The sequence below is a fragment of the Prunus mume genome, linkage group LG4 (assembly GCF_029339155.1).
Source record: "Prunus mume cultivar Tortuosa linkage group LG4, ASM2933915v1, whole genome shotgun sequence".
NCBI classification, from domain to species: domain Eukaryota; kingdom Viridiplantae; phylum Streptophyta; class Magnoliopsida; order Rosales; family Rosaceae; genus Prunus; species Prunus mume.
Window position 1 is genome coordinate 19969721 of NC_142701.1, and position 25857 is coordinate 19995577.

The window sequence follows — 25857 nt, forward strand, 5'->3', positions numbered from 1 at the left end:
TTTGTCTTTTTACACAATAATAAAACTTAAGAGATTAATTATTTAAGTATTAAGGTGAAAAAAAAAAGAAGGTGTAAGGTTTAAATAGAAAAACTTTTTTTTTTTTTTTGCTTTTGGTAAAAAATAATTAGACATGGTTTCATTTAATGCTCCTTCCTTTTCACATTGAAGTTAGAAATAATAATATAAATTGAAGAGAAATACTTAGAAATCAGTATAAATGGGAAAAGTGTAATTAGTTTTATTGCTTGCATGACATGTCACTCTACGACTATAGGGAGACCACATCCATTGCATTTGGCATATTACCTATCCTGAAGGTAAGTTCATTATTTCTTTTGACAGCCCCATGACCATTTCAAAGTCCTTTAAAATCAACAATAGTTGCTAAGTTATCATAATATGAAAGCTTGTCGTGGACAACTTGTAATGTTGTTTTACTTTTCAATGTTGTTTTTATTTTTTTAAAAAAATTAACTGTCTGAATTAGAGAAATACAATGTTGAGTGAGTCTTATAAGGGTGTCCCTCAAATAAGCTTATTTGAGAGATCCCTCAATAAAAACTCTCATGTACATATATAATCAATTAAATATAATTTAAATTATAAACTAAATAGATAACAAATCATATAAATTCCCAAAATATTAATATATATATATATATATTTAAAATACGATTTCACATATATATTTCAACTTTGGTTGAATACCATACATTAAAATAGTGTTTTGAAAGAGAAGGAAAGTAAAGTAAGCACATTGTATTTGACTGGATATAATAGAGAGGAAAATAAACAGATATTAGAGACAGTACATAGGAAAAGAAACAGAGCTAGCTACCTGGTCCAAAGAACAACATGTTCACTAAGGTAATTACTGAGAGCATACAAAGTTTGTTAACTTTTATAGTTGACCAGAGAAAAAAAAAACTAAGAAGTTTATTTGATGCAGTACATAGGAAAAAGACGGACAGAGCCACCTGCACCTGGTCCAAAGAAAAACATCATCACAAAGCTGATTGTTGAGAGCATACAAGGTTGGTGTACTATTGACCAAAGAATCCCAAATTATTATTCCAGAAAATATAAAGTGCAAAAAGAAAATGTTGTTGCGGAGGCTTCATGCGCTTCAAAGGTTTCGAAGACCTTTGGCAAATAGAGAAGCAAAAACGTGCATGTCATGTTTGTCTAAAGCCAACCCAACTTCAATAGCCCCAGCACCAGTCTTGGAATCTGAAAGGGAGAAAGCTCTGGTTCTATCTATGGAAACATTCTCAAATTTCTTTGGTCTTCCCCATCCAAAATCAGTATCATAATTTCCGAACCGATTTGAACCAGCAATGCTGAGCATTCTTCCCTCACTTCCCAAAGCAAACAACCTTGAAACCCAATTCTCTGCCCCATCCAAAACCCCCTTCTTCAATCTTTCTATAGCTTCACTAATTGCATTCACGGCGACAACCAACCCATCTTCTCCAAGCAAGCCTTTCGTTTCGGCAACTGGTATACATCCTGCTATGCAGTTTCCGAAATAGTTTGCAGGTATAGGAGGGTCCAAGCGAGACCTGCAGTCCATGCTAAAGATCAGACGTGTTTTGTCAGCTTTTATGTCCTCCGCTTTGACTACGCAAACCCATGTATAGGCACAAGCTAGAGTGAAAGTTGACACATGAACTGGTTTCTGCTCTGCCATTTTAGCCTTGAACGATTGCCTCAGTGTTTCTATATCTGCTCGTGTGAATTCAAAGGTGCCTCGGATTGAGTCTGGTGGTGGTTTCATCTCCCAAAACATTAAGCTCCTATTGTTGGGACCGTCCTTATTTCGATAGTCGTTCGAGTAGATTGTTCCAAGCTCAGCTGGATCCTGAATCACTCTGTCATAAAATTGTTTCAGCTCATCAGGTAGCATTGAATTAGATTGATCATCATGTTTGCAAATGTGAGCCCATGATTTTACAAATAAAGTTATACTCTTGCCATCTAGGACTGCATGGTGTATGGAAGTTCCAATCGAAAAGCCACAGTTGGGAAAGACAGTGATTTGCAATGCCACCACTGCAGCTCGTTCATGAGAAGCTCCCAACTGGGGTACGAGAGGATGGTACTCTGTGGCTTCAACAAAGTCACCACTTGAAAGATGGTAGAAGTCAGCACCAGACTCTGCTATTGTGAGCGAAACGGTGTCGCCTTGGACATAGTTAAGGACGGGTTTTTGGGAGTCTTGAGGCCAAGTGAGGTTTCCTGCCAGAGGTAGAAAGTGCTGGAGGGTGTTAGAGAGTGAGGCTTTGAGTTTTGGGACAAGTATGGAATCAAAGAAGAGCGGTGTTGTAGAGGAAGTAGGCATTTGGTAGAAATAAAGGTTCTGGACCGGCCCAAACCTTAACCAACGGATGTCGAAGAAGGTAAGGGGAAGGGAGCTCGGGGACGCGAATGCACCGGGTGAGGGTGGAGGAGGAGGAGCCACCCTGCAAACTTCAACTACTTTAACCGAGCTTGTTGGTTCTGCCATTGCCAAATGGAGATGGATCCTTTTGCCCTCTTTTTATCACTACTACTAGACAGGTCAGGTGGAATCTGTCCAAGTGCTTAGTGTTGTACGGAGGCGTAGTATATATGTTACCTATGCAAAATTTGACAAATATAAATAAACCAATAATACACATGATTTATACTAGTTCGACTTTGTAGCCTATCATTTGCGCCAATACACCCAATACACTCTCAAACATTTGAGCCAATAACAGTACTCAGATTCTTGCTCGCAAACAATTATCAAAAGAGATCTAAAACAAATATACCAAGCAACTCATAAACAAAAAGAGGAAACAACAAGAAGAGAAGAGAAACTCACGAACTCTTCTTGTCGTTCACAAAGTTGCTAGCACACCCAATAAGAAATGGAGACAAATATAAGGCAAACACCGAATGATCAAAAGAGGCAAGATAAAACTAAAGTTGTTGCATGCAGCACCGTAGAAGCATACGAAAAAGGAGAATTTATTCTCTCTCTTTAAGAGCAAACAGACGTGTATTTGGTGAAATACAAAATGGGGCTGATATCAGGCCACGCCACACAATAGAAGCCACAAAACCACACTTCGTTTGGTATATCATCATTTTCAAGTTTTATAAGATGTCACCACTGGATTGGTAATCAATTCAGTCAAGGCTTATGTACTAAGGGCTCGTTTGTTACACATGATTGTCTTAGCATGGACTATGCTTAGGGATGTCTTGTCTTGGCTTAGTCTAAGTTGGATAACACTTATCATGTGTTTGGTGTAGGCTTGGACTAGGACTAGATTTTTGTATTTTTTCAAAACTAGCTATATATGTGTATATATGTATAAATACATATATTATGTATGTGTATGTACGTATTTTATAATATACATATATGTGTGTGTATACATGTATATTATGATAATATTATATATTATAAATAATATAAACACACACACAATATTATAAATAATATAAACACACACACACACACACATATATATATATATGTATGTGTGTGTATATAAGTGTATATATGTATATTATAATATACATAGGTATAATACATATATACATATATATATATATGAATGTATATTATAATATATAATATATGTGTACATAGCTGTATATATGTATATTATAATACATACATGGATATAATACATATACATATATATATATGTATATATATATGTATATTATAACATATATATACATATATTTTACATATAATGTATATGTGTATATATATATATAATACATCTATATATATATGGATAATATATATGTATTATAATATAATATATATATTACATATATACATGTATGCTATTATTATAATATGTATATGTATATGTGTATATGGGTATATAATAATAATAATATATGTGTATATATGTATAACAGTATATGTATATTATATATAAAATTATATATGTATATGTGTGTGTGTGTGTGTATACATATATATATATATATATGTATGTATATATACATATATACATATATTATATATGTGTATATACATGTATATATGTACATTATAGTATATGTGTATGTAAGTATAATAATAATAATAATAATAATAATAATGATAATAATAATAATAATAATAATAATAATAGTAATATATGTTATTAGTAGTGCAATATAATATATGCATTTTATACATTGGTGATTATGAGACTAGTTAATCCTCCTTTTCTATATGAGTTTAGTAGTCCCCTCCTAAGGAGGTGTTTTTGGTGGGCCCGTTATTGGTAATCCCATCTAAAACTAAGATTAGATGAAACAAACATGATATTAAATTTAGTTCAAATCAGGCCAAGCCAAGCCTGTGTAACAAACAACACCTAAGTGTTAGTACATATAAGTAAATGTCACCGATTGGTTTTCAATTCGTCCAACGCGGTACGATTACTACTTATCACCAAACCATAGCATTATAGACTTGATTAGTCTAATCAATTTGACTTCCTGTTGTGTTCAAATTATAGACTTGATTACTGAATGACATACTTTCGTAAGGTTCTAAGAAGAATAGCTTAAGAAGTAAGGATATCTTAAGAGTAAATATCTTCATTGCATTTCCAATTGAACTCTCTTAAGTGTCTGCATTTTTATTTTCATTTTGTTGATTAATTTTTTACATCCATGTGGGGATTGTTGGAAAATTTTAATATTTTAATATTAAAAGATTTCTTATTATAGGATGTATAAAATTAAGTTACAGTGAATGGGTTTTAAATGAAAATTTATATAAGCAAGAGTTTGTACACTTTGACTTTTCATTATGAGACACAACCCCTCTAAACAAGTTTTTTTAGTATTATAAATACTGCAACACATTGAGAATTTAATAAAGAGTTCCTTTTTTTTTTTTGGGTAACAAGAGGGGCTAAGAGCCCAGAACAACAAGACTAAGCACAAACAACACGGGACCTAGACACCCCAACAGCATCCGTAGCCAAACAATTCACAAGAAAAGCTGGCACCCCAGGGCGATAGAGAGTTTTTCATTCACTGCATACATGAGTCTTTGTCAGTAAAATAGAGTCTTATATTGAGACATAGTTCAAGCACAAGTCAGCATTCGTTGTTCTTGTGGCCTCGAATGCTACTATCACAAGAAGGAAGTAATTGTATTTTGGGAGATGTTTGCTATTGGAACCTTGAAGCACCAGTGAGGAGCAATTTCATCTTAAAGAAATAGAATCAAGTTCTAGACTCGACAATACTCAGATTTTTCTAAAACTTCTCTTATATTGTTCTAATTATTTTATGCATTTAATTTGGTATTTATTTGCATGAATTAAATTCTTTTTTCTTCTTCTTTAAATATAGCAATTAAACCCCTTATTTTTCTAACACCATGATAACCAAATCTTGCGTACTTCTTCTATAAAAATTCATATGCGTAACGGGACATGATTTCTTCTAGTTATTAAATACTGATATAAAGTAAAACCTTGCATGATATGCGTGGGAACATTATATATTTAGAATCGACCAAAAAAATAAAATAAATTTAGAATGTGATTATTAAATCAAAATTCTTCGACGCCACATGCTTACCACTCCACTCAGAATTATTCCATCTCACCTAATTGAGTCTTAATAGTTAAATCAAAGTGATGTAAGGCGACCCATATTTAAATAATAAAAAATGTTGCCTTGACAAATATAATTACAATGAAAAAATTAGGATGAAAAACCAGAAGCATTTTGTCTGCTTTTATTTCATCTGCCTCTTGACTAAGCAAACCCATGTATAAGCACATGTTACAGAAAACGTTGACAAATGAACTGAGTGATCTTGTTTCTTCTTCTTTGCCATCGAAGTCATCACTGATTGCCTAAATCTTTCTAGAAGAAAAGGCGACGTTCAAAAAGTTAATTATTAAGAGAAGCAATGAAGCCCCAAATTATTATTCCCCAGAATTGTACAGATGAGGAGGCTTCAAGCTTCAAGGGTTTTGAAGACCTTTAGCAAATAGAGAAGCAAACACCTGCATGCTATGTTTGTCTAAGACCAACCCAACATCAACAACCCCAGCATCAGTCTTGGCATCTGAAAAGGAGATAGCTCTGGTTCTATCTATGGAAACAATCTCTACCTTCTTTGGTCTTCCCCATCCAAAATCAGTCTCATAAACACCAAACCGATGTGAACCGGCAAGCGTAAGCATTCTCTCACTAGTCACAGCAAACAACCTTGAAACCCAATTCTCTGCCCCATCCAACACCCCCTTCTCCAAACTCTTTATAGCTTCACTGATTGCGTTCACAGCCACAACCAACCCATCTTCTCCAAACAAGGCTTTTGTTTCGGCAACTGCTATACGTCCCGCTATGCAGTTCCCAAAATAGTTTGGAGATATAGGAGGATCCAAGCGAGACCTGCAGTCCACGTTAAAAGCCAGACGTGTTTGGTCACTGTTTATTTCCTCTGCCTTGACTATGCAAACCCATGTATAGGCACAAGCTAGAGTGAAAGTTGACACATGAACTGAAAGAATATCTTGTTGTTTCTGCTCTGCCAATTTAGCCTTTAACAATTGCCTCAGTGTTTCTATATCTGCTTTTGTGAATTCAAAGGTGCCTCGGATAGAGCCCGGTGGGGGTTTCCTCTCCCAAAACATTAAGCTTCTATTGTTGGGACCGTCCTTATTTCGATAGGAGTTTGAGTATAGTGCTCCGAGCTGAGCTGGATCTTGAATGACCCTTCTGTCATAGAATTGTTTCAGCTCATCAGGTAGCACTGAATTAGATTGATCATCATGTTTGCAAATGTGAGCCCAAGATTTCACAAACGAAGTTGAAGTCTTGCCATCTAGGATTGCGTGGTGCATGGAAGTTCCAATGGAAAAGCCACAGTTGGGAAAGACAGTGATTTGCAATGCCACCACTGCAGCTTGTTCATGAGAAGCTCCCAACTGGGGTACAAGAGGATGGTACTCTGTGGCTTCAACAAAGTCACCACTTGAAAGATGGTAGAAGTCAGCATTAGACTCTGCTATCGTGAGTGAAACGGCGTCACCTTGGACATAGCTAAGAACGGGCTTTTTGGAGTCTTGAGGCCAAGTGAGGTTTCCTGCCAAAGGTAGAAAGTGCTGGAGGGTGTTAGATAGTGAGGCTTTGAGTTTTGGGACAAGTATGGAATCAAAGAAGAGCGGTGTTGCAGAGTAAGTAGGCATTTGGTAGAAATACAGGCGCTGGACCGGCCCAAACCTTAACCAACGGATGTCGAAGAAGGTAAGGGGAAGGGAGCTCGGGGAAGCAGATGCCCCAGGTGAGGGCGGAGGAGGAGGAGCCACCCTGCAAACTTCAACTAGTTTAACTGAGCTTGGGTTTGCCATTGCCAATCGGAGATGGAAGTTAGAAGGTTGAGGCTGTTGTGATTCTTTTGTCACTGCTAGTTGATATGGAGTTTGTCCAAGTGCCTAGTTTTAAATTATTTTCATATTTCAAAATGTGTGCGATCACCAAATCTTGCATCCTCAATTAATATGACTTTTCTTCTTGTAATTAAATGACATAAAATAAAAGCTTCATGATATGCGTGGGAACATTATATATTTAGGATGAGAATATTCCACTATGCTACATGCAGTTTAAAGAAAACGGAATATTTCACTATAATCAATGAGAACATATAAGTAGTATTTATCATTTAATTTTCTAAAGACCCAAGGGGAATGTTATCTTCTTTCTAACATTCTCTTTTGGATATTTTTCTTTTTCTTCATGACATGTGTCAATTTTCTTACACTTAAAACAATGTCATTAATGCATTATAGAAGATACTTATCTTTTTCTAAGTTTACCCTTATTAAATGTATTAACTTTTTGAGTAAACGACCAAAAACCCTCTTGCACTATTTCAATTGTCGAACTTAACACCTTAAATTATTTTTTCAGCCGATTTAGACCTTGAACTATTTTAAATGGTCAATTTAGCACATGTCGTTAAGTTTTTAGACTTCCATCCAATTTTCTGTTAATTATAAGGGTAAATTTGTCATTTTACAAAGACAACATCTAAAAATAATAAAGAAAATGTAAAATCATGATTTCTTCTCTCTTTCTCTTTCTTTATTCTTTTTTCACTTTTCGTCTTCTTCATCTCTTTCTCTTTTCTTTCTTCTCTCCCCATCTGCTCCAATATATATATATATATATATATATATATCTCTCTCTCTCTCTCATATTTCCTTCTTGTTCTTCTCTCCCTCTCTCTTTCTTTCAAGAATCTGATTCAAAGAAGGCGTTGTCTTCTTCCCAAAGTGCACAATGCCTTATCTGCAACAAGTACAATTGCACATATATGAAAATCCATTCTCACACCGCCTCTCTCCATTTCCTCGTTTGCAGGTAGCAAAAATTAGCAAAAGAAATTTATAGCCAAACCAAATCAATGGACACTTAGCCAACACCAACGGTAAAATAAAAACAACAATCACCCATAAAAATCATCCAGTCTCCGAATACCCAAACACTGTGAATGCAACCCTAAATCCCATTAACCAAATCAAGAACAAGTAGGTGGCAATGAAGATGAAAACATATCTTGATTTTGATTATATGTTTATTTACACGGATCATCCATTGGCATTCACTAGAAAACCCTTGTGGATGTGGGATTGCAGACAGAGAATCTTAAGAGGAAGGAGCTGGGGAAGACGTTGATTGCCTTCCTTTTTCTTTCTTTTTTTTTTCTTCAAGTTTTGTAGTTTTAACAATTTAATAACTTTAAACTTAAAAAAAAAAAGAATTTTAATTAAACAATGGATCACATGCCTAATGTGACATTTAGACGGAAAATTAGATGAAAACTAACGACAGGAGCTAAATTGACCATTTAAAATAATATGAGGGCTAAATTGGCTAAAAATTAATTCAGAGTGCTAAGTTCGACAGTTAAAATAGTTCAGAGTTGGTATTTGACACTTTACCCTAACTTTTTTTATTTTAATTTACAACAAGCTAGTCTTTTATAATTTTTTTTACAACAACCTTGTTAAAAAATTAAATACGTCAGTTTTTTGGTTGAAAGAAAACGTCTTTTTTTTTTCTCTAGAGAAATGAAACTCCTATTTTCTCTTTGTTTCTATTGGTCATTGATAATGGCTATGTAAACATCACATGTCCAGCTTCCGCCCTTTAGACAAGTTTAACTGTTTTAGTGCAAAAGAATCATCCTTCGAGCATGGTTAACTATCAATCAATCTAAATTCTTTTGTGTTCAAAAAAATAGACGTTCTCTCTTTGAAAAGAAAAACATACATTTTTTATATATAAAAAACTGACGTTTGTTCTTATTTAATTTTTTAACAAGGTGGTATAATAGTTACCCAAAAAAAAAAAGATAAATGAAGGAAACAAAAAAGCCAATATATTTAATAAGGATAAATTTGAAAATAAAAAAATAGCTAGCATGATGCATTAATGACATTGTTTTAAGTGTAAGGAAATCGACACATGTCATGAGAAGAAAGAAGAAAATTCAAAAAAGAAGATTGTTAGTATTCTCCAAGACGTAAATAACCTAAGCTCACACAATAAGAGAGAAAAAAAAAAACAAAGCAAATGAACAATTTCAGAGAATTTTCTTCTTTCTGGTTTCTTGCTATTTTCTCTCCCAATTCTCCTTTTTTCATTTTGCTGGGCCGCTACTCCTTTCAAAGTCAAAGAATGAGTGGCCCTTCAAAGAATCCAACGGGTGGAGGAGGCATCCAATCAAGTCAGAAGACCAGCCATCTTTGCTAGCCGTTGTACCCCACACGACGGTGCCAATTTCCCTTGCAATTTATCTGCCAATCAACCAAAAGCAACTATGCGTGGGGGTGCATTATTGAGTCAAATCGTCAACAGAGCAAGATTGTTTAAATAGCATTAAAGAGCGGTCACGCAGGCCACATGCTGACAAACTCCTCCACTGAAAAGTATTCCCGTCCTCATCTGCTAAATAGTTTATTATTTATAGTCGGTGCTAATTGAATCTTAAGTGTTATCCAAAGTTTTAATGGCAGCCCATCGCTCTTTCTCTTCCTTTTGTTCCGGCTTCTCCTCCATTTCTTCAATTCCAGAAACAATTATCTCAAGGCATGAGAATCACAACTTCTTTTGTTCAAAATAATAAACCTGAACAATGCGTGCGACATTGGTTTGTAATAAAACTTGGATCTTCCTTTTGTAGTTGTAATTTGGCCCAACAAAATGAGAGAAACAGAGGACCATTGCAAACAAACATCCCAAAAGAACAAAAAAATTGAACATCGATCAAATTATTCATCCCCCAAAAACAAAGCGAAAACATTAAAACTCTGCAACAAATTAACACCAATTTCATGCGTGGATTCAAAGGTCTTGAAGCCCTTTAGCAAACACAGAAGCAAAAGCTTGCATATGATGTTTTTCCAAAACCAAACCGACCTCAACATCTCCAGCAATACCATTCCTAGACTCTGCCAGGGACATGGCTCCTGTCTCTTCGATCGAAACCACCTCCACCTTGCTTGGCCTTCCCCATCCAAAATCTGTATCATAAATCCCAAACCTTGGTGAACCAGCAACACCCATAAATCTCTCTTCACTCCTCACAGCAGTGTAAAGTTTTGGAACCCAAGTCTCTGCCCCATTCAAAATCCCATCACTGCTCACAATTTTTATAGCTTCACTGATTTTGTTGACCGCCATGGTCAACCCATCTTCTCCTAGAAGCCCTTTTCTATCTGCAACAACCGCACGGCCCGCTATGCAGTTCCCAAAATAGTTTGCAGGTATCGGAGGGTCAAAGCGAGGCCTGCAGTCCAGACTGAAGGCCATCCTAACTGGCTTATCGGTCTGTTTTTCCTCTGCCTTGAGTAAGCAAACCCATGTGTAAGCACATGTTACAGAAAATGTTGACAAATGAGGACGATCAGATTGTTTTTCATTCTTGATCATCTCTGCCATTTTGGTCGAAACCCATTGCTTCATTGCTTCTATTTCGGGTCGTGTGATTACAAAGATGCCGCGAACAGCGTCTGATGGTGGAGATTTAAACTGGGTAACCATCAAGCTCCTGTTGTTGGGTCCGTCCAGATTCTGAAGCTGGTTCAAGAAGATTGGTTCGAGCCCGGCCGGGTCTTGGACGACCCTTCTGTCAAAAAATGGTTTCAGCTGATCTGGTAGTAGAGCTGAACCAGATGGATCATCACCAAGATGTTTGCAAATGTGAGCCCATGATTTCACAAACATGGTTGAAGACTTGCCGTCTAGGATGGCATGGTGCATGGATGTTCCAATGGAGAAGCCGTTGCCGTTTGGGAAGACGGTGACTTGGAACGCCACGGCTGCGGCCTTTTCGTGAGATATTGGCAATTGGGGTACGAGAGGATGGTACTCTTTGGCCTCAACAAAGTTGCTACGACTTGAAAGATGGTGGAAATCAGCATGAGACTCGGCAATGGTGAGCGAAACGGCGTCCCCTTGGACATAACTGAGAACTGGTTTGGGGGAGTGTTGGGGCCAAGTGACGTTTCCTGCTAGAGGTCGGAAGTGTTGGAGGGCGATGGAGAGCGAGGCTTTGAGTTTTGAAACGAATGTGGTGGTTTCAAAGGAGTTTGAGATTTGATAGAAGAAAAGGCGTTGGACGGGTGCAAATCTGAGCCAGAGTAAATCAAACAAGGTTAGAGGAAGGGCGTCAGGTGTGGCTGAGTGATCTTCTGGTGAGGTTGGCTGTGGAGCAACCTTGCAAACCTCAACCACTCTGACTGAGTTTAGGTCTGCCATTGGAGATGGATCATGGAAGCAAAGTTGAATGAAGGGTTTAATATAATTGATGAACAGACCAAATGAGTGGTAAGTATTCTATAATTTCTCATGTCATTTAATTTATGCTGCGCCCGATAAGTTTGAACAAATGTCGCTGTTATGAATTTCAGAGATAATTTCTCCCAATGCAAGTCTAACAAAAAAAGATTCTAAAAATTTACAAAAAAGGATGTCATAGGCTGTGCTGCAGTCATACAAAATTCCAATTCATTACTCACTGTGTGCTTCGACTGGTACACACCACTAGGTCCCACAAGACTGAAGGCATCACACTTCTAAGTTGGGTATAGTGATCATCCATTTTTCTGCATCAATAATCGTAAACTGCGTATCCTTCTCGTATAGATCACTTTGGTCTTATTCGCAGGCTAGGGTCCGTATTGGACCTTTTAAGTATGGATAATCTCTAAGGGAAGATCTGCACACTTTGAGCGATATCGAATAAGGGTAGACTGATCGATCCAATCTAACCTCTCCGATGGTTAAGTCAGAAACTAACTTCAGCTGGAGAGAAAATGGATGTAGGGTTTTTACTATGAGATGATTTATTTATCTTTGTCCAGAGATAGGTGAGGGATGTTTATAGGGGGAAGAAAGGAGAGACCCAAATATTTTATGGGATAGATCTTTTCTTTAGAGATTTTCTATTTAAACCTCATACTTCTCTTTGTTTACCCCATCGTCTAAGTTCACCCAAACTTCTAATTTAAATTTTCACAATTTCTAAGAAAACCCCATTATCTTCCCAAACTACCCTTAAATAAACCCCAAGTTGAAAAAATAAAAAATAAAAGAGTCTTTCTATTTAAACCCCACTATCTTCCTACTACAAACTATAGAAAAAAAACACATATCTAAACTAAATAGTGGGGGAAAAGATGAAGAAGGCCCTTGTTTTTTGAGAAGAAGATGAAGGTCCTAGACTAAATAAAGATTTCTAAATTAGAAATTAAATAAGAAGATATTTATTTGCATTGTAGATAAGAAGGTGCAACTTACCTTGATAAGAGCAAATTTCACTTACACGAAGATACAGTAATCATCTACTATTTACTTACACGAAGGTACAATAATCTTCTACTGTTTACAAATTTAAAGTGCATATGTTTTGTACCATAAAATGAATATTTTGAAGTGGAATATTCTTGTCTCTTATGCAGGCAAGAAGGTCACCAAAACCTTGAGAGCCCAAATATGGTTTTAGATGGGGAAAAAACAGAAAAAGGAAAAAACACAAATTTACCTGCAAAAATCAGCCCTCATATGCATAACTCCAAAGAAACAAAAATAAACTAACTCCAAGACATAACTCTTAATAAAATCGTTGCAATAATTTAGACACAAAGCATACCTTTCTTTCCAATAAAGGGTTTAGGATTTAAGGTTTGGGGTTAAGTACCCATGTTTTTACTACGCTAGAGGATTTTGTATTTCTCTAAAACTTAATATAAAGAGTGGTGGAGTGTGTGGGGTGTGTGTATAGATGTATTAAGTTTAAGTATTAAGTTGAATGACATTTTTTTGTCTTTTTACACAATAATAAAACATACAGCTTAATGATTTAAGTATTGGGGTGAACAAAGAGAAGTGCGGAGTTTAAATAGAAAATCTCTTTCTTTATCCCCCTAAGTTTGGATCACATTTAATGCTCTATTTCTGATCACCCTACTTTGTGACAAGGGTCAGGTGGCAAAGTGATAGGTAAACAAGGATGGGAGGTGTATTAAATGTTCCCTTTCTATCACCAACTTGTTTTCTCAGAGATTTGAAAGGTAAAGCAACACATGCTTGGGGATGGGATGTGCATTAACTGACCCTTCTTGGTTGTCAGGTCTATCAATCTCAAGGGCGGTAGTGATCAATTTGGCAAGGGTCAGGTCAGGCTTGCCGATCATCCATGCACTTCTGGTTGGAATAGAGCACCCTGGTGATCGGGTAAGCACCCAACCACTGGTCCAATCTCTGGTTCATCGTATTCTGACTGGTCGGTGTGCAAGCAACCTGGTCTGTCATGGCCACATGGCGTCTTTTGGTGGGCTCGGCTCATATAGATAATATGAGCTATTAACAATAATAATTAAACATCAAATGTCTTTAGTTGGATTTATTAACCTCATAATTAACAAAATGTGGCACAATACATCAGTCTCGTAGCCTCCCAAGTCAACACTTGGCGGTAGTCATTTTCAAGTTCCAAAAAGTGGGGGATCACCAAATCTTGTGTCTTTAATCTGGCATGCCAGCATTTAACAACAGAATCAATGAAAACAAACGAAAACAAACTAGATAATTGTGATTCAAATACTAGATGCAGCACAGAGGAGGAGAAAAAAACAGAGCTACATGGTCCATGGAAAAACATGTTCACAAAGTTAATTATTTAGAGCATACAAGGTTTGGTTTCCTATGGATCAATGAACTCAGACATTATTATTCCCCAAAATATAAAGTGGAAAAAGAAAATGCTGTTGAAACCAAGTATACTAGTATAGTGAGAAGGCTTCAAGCGTCAAGGGTTTTGAAGACCTTTAGCAAATAGAGAAGCAGAAACCTGCATGCTATGGTTGTCTAAGACCAAACCAACATCAACAACCCCAGCATCAGTTTGGGGATCTGAAAAGGAGATAGCTCTGGCTCTATCTATGGAAACAATCTCAACCTTCTTTGGTCTTCCCCGTCCAAAATCAGACTCATAAACCCCAAACCGATGTGAACCGGCAAGCACAAGCATTTTCTCACTGCTCACAGCTAACACTCTTGAAACCCAATTCTCTGCCCCATCCAAAACCCCCTTCTCCAAACTTTTTGTAGCTTCACTAATTGCATTCACAGCCACACACAACCAACCCATCATCTCCAAACAAGGCTTTTGTTTCGGCAACTGATGTATGTCCCACTATGCAGTTCCCAAAATAGTTTTTGAGTTACAGCTTACAGGAGGATCCAAGCGAGACCTGCAGTCCATGTTAAAAGCAAGACGTGTTTGGTCGCTGTTTATTTCCTCTGCCTTGTCTATGCAAACCCATGTATAGGCACATGCTATAGAGTGAAAGTTGACACATGAACTAAACGAATATCTTGTTGTTTCTACTCTGCCAATTTAGCCTTCAACAATTGCCTCAGTGTTTCTATATCTGTTGTTGTGATTTGAAAGGTGCCTCTGATGGAGCCTGGTGGGGCTTTCCTCTCCCAAAACATTAAGCTTCTATTGTTGGGACCGTCCTTATTTCGATACAGGTTCGAGTAGATTGCTCTCAGCTCAGCTGGATCCTAAATAACTCTTACATCATAAAATTGTTTCAAATGATCAAGTAGCACTGAATTAGAGTGATCACCATGTTTGCAAATGTGAGCCCAAGACTTCGCAAACAACGTTGAAGTCTTGCCATATAGGATTGCGTGGTGCATGGAGGTCACAATCGAAAGGCCACAGTTGGAAAGACAGTGATCTACAATGCCATCACTGCAGCTTGTTCATGAGACGGTTCCAACTAGGGTACAAGAGGATGGTACTCTATGCCTTCAATAAAGCCATCACCTGAAAGCTGGTAGAAGTCAACACCAGACTCTGCTATTGTGAGCGAAAAGGTGTCGCCTTGGACATAGCTAAGAACGGGTTTTTGGGAGTTTTGAGGCCAAGTCAGGTGTCCTGCTAGAAGTAGATAGTGTTGGAGGGTGTTAAAGAGTGAGGTTTTGAGTTTTGGGGCCAGTACAGTATCAAAGAAGAGTTGTGTTGCAGAGGAAGTAGGCATTTCGTAGAAATAAAGGCACCGGACCGGAGCAAACCTTAACCAACGGATGTCGAAGAAGGTAAGAGGAAAGGAACTTGGGGATGCGAATGACCTAGGTGAGGGTGGGGGAGGAAGAGCCACCTTGCAAACTTCAACTACTTTAACTAAGCTTGTTGGGTCTGCTATTGCCAAATAGAGATGGAAAATAGAAGTTTGAGAACATTATATATTTAGAATTAGATTACTTTTTTTTTTGTTTGGACGAAGATTACTTTTTGTTTAAATAGCATTAGACAGCAGTGATGTGAGGCCACATTACAAGTTACAACTCCTCCACTGAAAATTACTCCCGTGTCGTTTGCTAAATAGTTTATAGCTCTTGTTATATCAAAACCTTTCATGCCCCATTCAAACCAGCCCATCTTTTCTTTCTTTTCTTCCGGGTTCACGTTCACCCCTATTTCTTCAATACTACAAACAATTATCTCAAGCCATGACCCGTTCAATCAATAAAAAGTAAAAGGAGCTGATTTCCCCACTTCCATTGGTCATTGACAATGGCTATGTAAACATCACATGTCCAGCTTCTGCCTTTAGACAAGTTTAACTGTTTTAGTGCAAAAGAATCATCCTTCGAGCGTGGTTAACTATCAATTAATAGTGGTGTAAAATACGTCCCGCTATGCAGTTCCCAAAATAGTTTGGAGATATAGGAGGATCCAAGCGAGACCTGCAGTCCACGTTAAAAGCCAGACGTGTTTGGTCACTGTTTATTTCCTCTGCCTTGACTATGCAAACCCATGTATAGGCACAAGCTAGAGTGAAAGTTGACACATGAACTGAAAGAATATCTTGTTGTTTCTGCTCTGCCAATTTAGCCTTTAACAATTGCCTCAGTGTTTCTATATCTGCTTTTGTGAATTCAAAGGTGCCTCGGATAGAGCCCGGTGGGGGTTTCCTCTCCCAAAACATTAAGCTTCTATTGTTGGGACCGTCCTTATTTCGATAGGAATTTGAGTAGAGTGCTCCGAGCTGAGCTGGATCTTGAATGACCCTTCGCCAGACGTGTTTCATCGAGATGGAAGGTTCTGCTCTGGGCTGGACTGGAAATGCCTTCCTGCTGTTATCCCTTCCTGTATAACATCTCTGAAAACAACACAACTATTGGTAGAATGATTCCAAGAATTGTGCCATCTGCAATACTGTCTGCCCTTGAGTTCTTCTGGTTTGGGCATTTTGTGAGGCGTCTCTATTGCTTTCTGTAGCAACATTTCATCAAACAAAGCATCTACTTTGGTCAGATCGAAAGAATATACTTTGTTCTGCATGGGTTTGTTTGGAACGAACCCTCCTGTGAATGGTGGCGGCTTTTGATCCCTTGGAGGCTTTGTAAGGGTTTTACAACTGATGGGATGCTTTAATTTTGTCATTTCCGCAACTGCAACCTCTCTCTCCTCCGATTCCTCTGCATCTTCTTCTGACTCCACTTCAATCATATGTATTGAGGAAGAAGGGGATTTGTAATACGCCCTTTGGAAGAATTTCTCTTCTGCTGTTCCTCTCGAGCAATTCCTCGTACTTGGCTGCTTTATCGCCAGTTCTGCCAGATCTCCAAACAACATCCCATCAAATCTTTTCCTCAAAGAAATTTCTAGGGCAGCCTGAGCCATTTGGATGAAGTGTCTTTCTTCGATGGGGATTCGGCACTTCATTTTGAGCTTCCTGAACCTGTTTATAAAGTCTTGAGCAGGTTCATCTTCACTGCTTGAGAGCGGCAAGGTCACCGATGGTGACTTCTGGCTGAATCCTGTAATAGTAGTCATGGAAGACGCTCTCCATTTGCTCCCAAGTCCTGAATAGAATTTCTGGCAGGTTAGTGTACCAAGTGAAAGCTTATCCAGAGAGAGAGTTCCCAAAAAGTCTTAGCTTTAAAGTGGGTTACTCTCTATGGCTATGCATTGGGTGGAAAATCGCCTACGTGCTCAATCGATGAAGCATGAGGATCCTCTCCGTTGAATAAAGTGAAGTTTGGTACTTTAAAACCTGGGGACAAGGGTATCGATCGATGTAAGGTGGATATGGCTTCCTATAGGTGGGCCTTTCCCCTCCCGCTTCAGCTCCATCATTTCCCGATCATCCTCTGCAATGCCCCCACGCCATTTAGAGCATTAACGGGAAGAGGTTTTGTCCCTGCTCGACCGAGCAAATCTGCTGCCGAGCAAATCGTGGTTCTCGCCTATATGGTCTAGGCGAACTTCTTCCCCTGTGCTCCTCCCGCTCTTCCACCCTGGTGGTTCCTCCGCTTGCCCCGCCTGCTGCGTTATTAGCATAAGGATAGTTTCCCATCCGCCTCTCCTTCCTCTTGCAGCAGTGGAGGGAATGGATTAGGGTCCATCCTTCGGGCCTGTAGGGTAATATTGCCTGCCTATTCAGCAGAATTTCCATAGGGAGATCTTGTGGGGCCGCTTGCGCGAACAAGCCGAGGTTCTGGCCGATTCTCGGGACTTGTCCCGCGCAGAGCTTCGGCCGTATCGGGGCCACACGCTTGGACAGAACAACCACTTCGTGTCCACCTGGATTTCCCGGTATCCCGGCCACCTGACACCGAGAGGATTCTCTTGATATGGCCATGCCAATCCGTGGGGACCATAGGAAGGTCTAGTTGTGGACCACCTCATCGGATTGGGAATTCGCAATGGCGCCTCCGATCCTTCCCGATTGCTCGTTGACCGCCATTGCATCATGGTCGTCATATTATTTAGGTATCTTGGCTCCTTTGTGTTGTGACCTCTTGTCGTAATACGATTCCTGTATCGAGTTCATCCTTCCGAGCCGGTCCTGGACCTCCCGCTCCCGTCTTTGCCATGTCTTGAATGGGCCGCATCACTTTCTTTCGATTCAGTCCTTCCCGAGGGCCACTTGGTTTATTTCCATGTCGTGGTGTGGGTTCTGGCTAGAGCTTCCAGTATTCATGGACTGGTAAAGAACTCAATGAGAAAATGTATACTGAGAAGTCTCACTGGGCGTGCCAAATTGTTTGCCCGTTGTGCGTTTACTCCGTGATGGAAGGGCAAAGTTCCTCACCGCCTTGAGAACCATAGACCGGTCAACAAGTCGCCTTTCTTTGGTGTGCGAGCGTGCCACTTGCTAGTAATAAAAATTCTAGCGAATTAGTTTGGAATGGATAACTTGCGCCCCTAAGTTACGATTTTGCAAACAAACGATTGTGAATTTGGGTGAGAAATATCTCCCAAGTAAGTTCTTTTCTTGCCTCGATCTGGTGAGGACTTTAACAATTTATCTCAAGATAAAGAGGTTGTTCGCCGTAATGGTTGATGGAATTTAAATGCTTTTAGGCGTAATCGCCTTTTACAAAACTATAACAGTAAATATTCATGCTAGAGAGATGAAGATACATTGGAACTCCATTTCACGAGATGGAAGGTTCTGCTCGGTGGAAATGCCCGGCCGGACTGGAGATGCTTGGGCCTGGATTGGGAATGTCTGGGGTGGATCGGACCGTTGACAACTCGATTGCTAAGCTTCAACTATAAATCGATACCAAAGGTTGATTCTGGCAGAGCTTCAATGTACCTTAAGCTTTTGTGAAGCTTCGAGTGGGCGTAATCGCGCTTCTTCAATCTGAAAGGGCGAAGTGGCTGTTCTCGAGGACTTCAGTGGGCTAGAGACTTGCATTGTGAAATTTGTTGAGGTTTTTGTGTGTTTGTGTTGGTGTCTTGGCTCAATGAGCTTTGGTTGCTTCAGTGTTTTGAAGGTTTTTTGAGATCAAGTGATCATTTTGAGTTTTTGTTTTTGATTGATTTTTTGGTTGTTTTTTGAGTGTCCTTTACCCTGTTCACCCCTTCTTGTATTTATAGTAAACTGTTTCTTCTCTGGAGTAGGGTGATTGTGTTTATTTATTAGGTGGCAAAGATATTTCCTTTTCCTCTTCTTCTTCAGTTTTGGCAGATAAGCTCTCGGATAGGCAATCACTTCCCTGATTTTCTTGAAAAGGAACCTAATCTCTTTCCCAATTTCTACTGCCCCTTGTGATATTTTACCCGTGATGGTTAGTTTGATTCCTTTTCTGGACAGCTCCTGCTTTCCTGCTTATCCTCTCTCGAGATTGTAACTTGCCTATCTCCTTGGGAGAATTACCTTCTCGAAAGGACAGAAGAAAAAATCTCTGAATATACATATATAAGAGGGATTTAATCTTCAGTTCTTTAGAATCAACTTGATGTCATGAACCCTTCAATCACTTCTTCTATGGAAGTTGCCATTGTTGACTTCCGCCATTGCTGACTTTCTTTGTCCCAGAGGTTGCCATTGCTGACTTTTTTATCCCAGAGGTTGCCACGTGGGATTGTTGGTATTTCTGGGCTCCCTCTTTATATTGGGTCCGTGAGGCCCAGATTAGCTTTGTTTGCTATGATGAGCCTTGGGCTGGTCTCTTCTGGTTTTGGGCCTCCATCTTTTCACTGAAATGGTGTGTCAATTTTGGCCCAAACAGTAGCATTATTCTATATATATATATATATATATATATATATCTCTCTCTCTCTCTCTCTCTCTCATATTTCCTTCTTGTTCTTCTCTCCCTCTCTCTTTCTTTCAAGAATCCGATTCAAAGAAGGCGTTGTCTTCTTCCCAAAGTGCACAATGCCTTACCTGCAACAAGTACAATTGCACATATATGAAAATCCATTCTCACACCGCCTCTCTCCATTTCCTCGCTTTGGTAGCAAAATTAGCAAAAGAAATTGATAGCCAAACCAAATCAATGGACACTTAGCCAACACCAACGGTAAAATAAACAACCCAATCACCCATAAAAATCATCCAGTCTCCGAATACCCAAACACTGTGAATGCAACCCTAAATCCCATTAACCAAATCAAGAACAAGTAAGTGGCAATGAAGATGAAAACATATCTTGATTTTGATTATATGTTTATTTACACGGATCATCCATTGGCATTCACTAGAAAACCCTTGTGGATGTGGGATTGCAGACAGAGAATCTTAAGAGGAAGGAGTCTGGGAAGACGTTGATTGCCTTCCTTTTTTTTTCTTTTTTTTTCTTCAAGTTTTGTAGTTTTAACAATTTAATAATTTTCAACTTAAAAAAAATTAATTAATTTTAATTAAACAATGGATCACATGCCTAATGTGACATTTAGACGGAAAATTAGATGAAAACTAACGACAGGAGCTAAATTGACCATTTAAAATAATATGAGGGCTAAATTGGCTAAAAAATAATTCAGAGTGCTAAGTTTGACAGTTAAAATAGTTCAGAGTTGATATTCAACACTTTACCCTAACTTTTTTTACTTTAATTTACAACAAGCTAGTCTTTTATAATTTTTTTTTACAACAACCTTGTTAAAAAATTAAATAAATAAAATACGTCAGTTCTTTTGGTTGAAAGAAAACGTCTTTTTTTTTTCTCTAGAGAAATGAAACTCCTAATTTCTCTTTGTTTCTATTGGTCATTGACAATGGCTATGTAAACATCACATATCCAGCTTCCGCCCTTTAGACAAGTATAACTGTTTTAGTGCAAAAGAATCATCCTTCGAGCATGGTTAACTATCAATCAATGGTGGTATAAATTCTTTTGTGTTTAAAAAATAGTTGAAAAGAAAAACATACCTTTTTTATATGTAAAAAACTGACGTTTGCTCTTATTAATTTTTTAACAAGGTGGTATAATAGTTACCAAAAAAAAAAAAAGATAAATGACGGAAATAAAAAAGCTAATACATAAGGGTAAATTTGAAAAACAAAAAGTAGCTAGTGTGATGCATTAATGACATTGTTTTAAGTGTAAGAAAATCGAACATGTCATAAGAAGAAAGAAGAAAATTAAAAAAGAACGTTGCTAGTATTTTCCAAGACGCAAATAACCTAAGCTCACACACAATAAGATTTGAATGACTTCTTGCTATTTTCTCTCCTAATTCTCCTTTTTTTATTTTTATTTTGCTGAGTTGTTACTCCTTTCAAAGCCAAAGGATAAGTGGCTCTTCAAAGAAGCCAACGGGTGGAGGCATCCGAACGAGTCAGAAGACCAGCCATCTTTGCTAGCCCTTGTACCCAACGCGATGGTGCCAATTTACCTTGCAATTTATCTGCCAATCAACCAAATATAAAGCTGCCGACAGCAACTTTGCATGTGGGTGCATTATTGAGTCAAATACTCCAACAGAGAATATTTAAATCAAGATTGTTTAAATAGCCTTAAAGAGCGGTCACGCACGCCACATGCTACCAACTCCTCCACTGAAAATGATTCCCGTCCTCATCTGCTAAGTAGTTTATTATTTATAGTTGGTGCTGAACTGATTGAATCTCAAGTGTTATCCAAAGTTTTCATGGCAGCCCATCTTTTCTCTCTATTCCTTTTGTTCCGGCTTCTCCTCCATTTCTTCAATACTAGAAACAATTATCTCAAGGCATGAGAATCACAACTTCTTTTGCTCAAAATAATAGACCTCAACAATACGTGCGACATTGCTTTGTAATAAAGCTTGGCATAATGGGTCGTCAACTACTCCTTCATTCATTGAGAATTGGATGCGGAGACGAGCGAATCCGAGTTGCACATGTCGTTGCAGCTTGTTCTTCGCTAAATTGACTTGCACTCATTTATACTATCGTCTGTATCAAAGAAATAAAAAATGAGAAACAGTTGTTCTAATGAGAGGAAAAAAAAAAAAACAAAAACAATGATCAAATTATTCATCCCCCAAAAACAACGCGAAAACATTAAAACTCTGCAACCAATTAACACCAATTTCATGCGTGGATTCAAAGGTCTTGAAGCCCTTTAGCAAACACAGAAGCAAAAGCTTGCATATGATTTTCACAAAGTGAACTCCGAAGTTATTACTCCCCAAAATATAAAGTGGAGAAAGAAAATGCTGTTGAAACCAAGCATACTAGAATATTGATAAGGCTTCAAGCTTCAAGGATTTTGAAGACCTTTAGCAAATAGAGAAGCAAAAACTTGCATGCTATGTTTGTCTAAGACCAACCCAACATCAACAACCCCAGCATCAGTCTTGGCATCTGAAAAGGAGATAGCTCTGGTTCTATCTATGGAAACAATCTCAACCTTCTTTGGTCTTCCCCATCCAAAATCAGTCTCATAAACACCAAACCGATGTGAACCGGCAAGCGTAAGCATTCTCTGGCTAGTCACAGCAAACATTCTTGAAATTCAATTCTCTGCCCCATCCAACACCCCCTTCTCCAAACTTTTTATAGCTTCACTGATTGCATTCACAGCCACAACCAACCCATCTTCTCCAAACAAGGCTTTTGTTTCGGCAACTGCTGTACGTCCCGCTATGCAGTTCCCAAAATAGTTTGGAGATACAGGAGGATCCAAGTGAGACCTGCAGTCCACGTTAAAAGCCAGACCTGTTTGGTCACTGTTTATTTCCTCTGCCTTGACTATGCAAACCCATGTATAGGCACATGCTAGAGTGAAAGTTGACACATGAACTGAACGAATATCTTGTTGTTTCTGCTCTGCCAATTTAGCCTTCAACAATTGCCTCAGTGTTTCTATATCTGCTCTTGTGAATTCAAAGGTGCCTCGGATAGAGCCCGGTGGGGGTTTCCTCTCCCAAAACATTAAGCTTCTATTGTTGGGACCGTCCTTATTTCGATAGGAGTTCGAGTAGAGTACTCCGAGCTGAGCTGGATCCTGAATGGCCCTTCTGTCATAGAATTGTTTCAGCTGATCAGGTAGCACTGAATTAGATTGATCATCATGTTTGCAAATGTGAGCCCAAGATTTCACAAACAAAGTTGAAGTCTTGCCATCTAGAATTGCGCTGTGCATGGAAGTTCCAATGGAAAAGCCACAGTTGGGAAAGACAGTGATTTGCAATGCCACCACTGCAGCTTGTTAGTGAGAAGCTCCCAACTGGGGTACAAGAGGATGGTACTCTGTGGCTTCAACGAAGCCATCAATTGAAAGATGGTAGAAGTCAGCATTAGACTCTGCTATCGTGAGTGAAATGGCGTCGCCTTGGACATAGCTAAGAACGGGCTTTTGGGAGTCTTGAGGCCAAGTGAGGTTTCCTGCTAGAGGTAGAAAGTGCTGGAGGGCGTTAGAGAGTGAGGTTTTGAGTTTGGGGATAAGTACGGAATCAAAGAAGAGTGGTGTTGCAGAGGAAGTAGGCATTTGGTAGAAATAAAGGCGCTGGACCGGCCCAAACCTTAACCAACGGATGTCGAAGAAGGTAAAGGGAAGGGAGCTCAGGGAAGAGAATGCCCCGGGTGATGGTGGAGGAGGAGGAGCCACCTTGCAAACTTCAACTACTTTAACTGAGCTTGGGTTTGCCATTGCCAATTGGAGATGGAAGTTAGAAGCTTGAGTTATTCTGATCTTTTTGCCCCTTTTTATCACACTACTAGACAGTGCAGATGGAGTAGTGTTGTACGGAGGCGTAGTAGATATGTGACCTATATCAAGCAGAGGAAAAATTTGACAAATCACAAATATAAACAAACCGATAATTCACTGAGATTTATACTAGTTGGACTTTGTAGCCTATCCACAAACCCAAATACACCCAATAGGAGAGATAAAACTAAAGTTGTTATATGCAGCACCATAGAAGCATACCAAGAAGAGAGAATTTATTCTCTCTTTAAGAATGTGGCTGATATCAGGCCGCACCACACAATAGTCAGGTAGCCTCTTAGAAGCCACAAAACCACATGGGTAAAAGTGAACACTTGGTTTGGTATATCATTTTCAAGTTTTAAAAGTGGGTACATACGATTTGTCTTCAATCCTCCTATGCACTAATGGCGAGCAGTGGAACTTGAGTATTGGGTCGAGAGACCGCCACCCTCTGTAGTTGGTGTGTTGGTGTCTGACGGCCTGCATTGGCCTCCAACTTTTTTATTTTTTGTCTGAGTTCTTAGTGTGTTCTCTGTGGCCCTGTTTCCACCTCGGTTTAGTTTATGGTGTTTACTTTCCCTTTGTTTTTCTATGCCTCTGTTTATGAGGTTTCTATGAAAGTCAATTGAACCAGAATAAAATAAAATAAAAAAGTCGTCAACTACTCTATTCATTGAGAATTGGATACAGAGACGAGCGAATCCGAGTCCCATATGTCGTTGCAGCTTGATAAAACCCTGAAAAGTAGAGATTGTGAGTCTTGTCGCTTAAAGGTTCATAAAAAAAGTCGCGAAAACAGAGAAAACAGATATTTATCTTTCTTTATTCTTTTTCTTTTTCCGTCCTCTTCCTCTCTCTCTCTCTCTTCTTTCTTCTCTCCCTGACTGCTCTCTCTCTCTCTCTCTCTCTCTCTCTCTCTCTCTCATATTTCCTTCATATTCTTCTCTCTCTCATATTTCCTTCAAATTAGGCGTTGTCTTCTTCCCCAAGTGCACAACGCCTTCTATGCAACACAGATGCACAGACATGAAAGTCCATTCTAATACCGCCTCCCTCCCCTTCCTCGTTCGCAGGTAATAAAAATCAGCAAAAGAAATTGATAGCCAAACCAAATCAATGGACACTTAGCAAACACCCAGGGTCAAATAAAAACAACCCAATCACCCATAAAAATCATCCAGTCTCCGAATACCCAAACACTGTGAATGCAATCCCTAAACCCCATTGACCCAAACAAGAACAAGTAGGTGGCGATGAAGGTGAAAACATATCTTAATTCTTTACACGGACGAACCATTGACATTCACTCGAAAACCCTTGTGGATGTGGGATTGCAGACAGAGAGTCTTGGGAGGAAGGGGCTGGGGAAAACGTTGATTGCGTTCCCTATTTTTTTTTTCTTTTCATTTTTTTTTAGTTTTAACAATTTAATTATTTTAAACTTAAAAAAAAAAAAAATTAAACAGTAAATCACATGCTTTACATGTGACATTTAGAAAGAAAATAGATGAAAACTAACGACTGAGGCTAAATTGACCATTTAAAATAATATGAAAGTTAAATTGGTTGAAAAAATAATTTAAGGTGTTAAGTTTGATAATTGAAATAGTTTAGGGGGTATTCCACAGCGTACCCTAACTTTTTTTGTTTTAATTTACAACAAGCTAGTCTTTTTATAATTTTTTTTACAACAACCTTGTTAAAAAATTAAATAAATAAATACGTCAGTATTTTTTGGTTTAAAAAAAAGGTCTTTTTTTTTTCCTCTAGAGAAATTAAACTTCTATTTTCTCTTTGTTTCTATTGGTCATTGACAATGGCTATGTAAACATCACATGTGCAGCTTCCGCCTTTAGACAAGTTTGACTGTTTTAG

At 38.4% G+C, this 25857-nt stretch overlaps 1 protein-coding gene and 4 pseudogenes across 4 annotated transcripts; all 5 read right to left on the reverse strand.

Moving 5' to 3' along the window:
* Nucleotides 1–880: 880 nt before the first annotated feature.
* On the reverse strand, nucleotides 881–24067 carry LOC103330243 (phenolic glucoside malonyltransferase 1-like). Of its 2 annotated transcripts, none has more exons than XM_089050936.1 (2): nucleotides 24039–24067; nucleotides 881–2620 (listed from the first exon to the last, which is right to left on the reverse strand). In XM_089050936.1, exon 2 carries the CDS (start codon nucleotides 2507–2509, stop codon nucleotides 1130–1132), a length of 1380 nt encoding a protein of 459 aa, XP_088907062.1. In that variant the 5' UTR covers nucleotides 2510–2620; nucleotides 24039–24067; the 3' UTR covers nucleotides 881–1129. The 2 variants fall into 2 exon arrangements, with proteins under 2 accessions (XP_088907062.1, XP_008231007.3); XM_008232785.3 differs by lacking the exon at nucleotides 24039–24067 and adding an exon at nucleotides 2852–2999.
* On the reverse strand, nucleotides 5706–7533 carry LOC103330244 (phenolic glucoside malonyltransferase 1 pseudogene; annotated as a pseudogene).
* On the reverse strand, nucleotides 10173–11847 carry LOC103330246 (phenolic glucoside malonyltransferase 2 pseudogene; annotated as a pseudogene). The gene has a single exon (XR_016126284.1). The product of XR_016126284.1 is annotated as a phenolic glucoside malonyltransferase 2 pseudogene (transcript).
* LOC107880945 (phenolic glucoside malonyltransferase 1-like) lies at nucleotides 14333–15746 on the reverse strand (annotated as a pseudogene).
* Nucleotides 21529–24032, reverse strand: LOC107881021 (phenolic glucoside malonyltransferase 1-like; annotated as a pseudogene). The gene is made up of 2 exons (XR_016126285.1): nucleotides 22545–24032; nucleotides 21529–22220 (listed from the first exon to the last, which is right to left on the reverse strand). The product of XR_016126285.1 is annotated as a phenolic glucoside malonyltransferase 1-like (transcript).
* Nucleotides 24068–25857: the final 1790 nt, after the last annotated feature.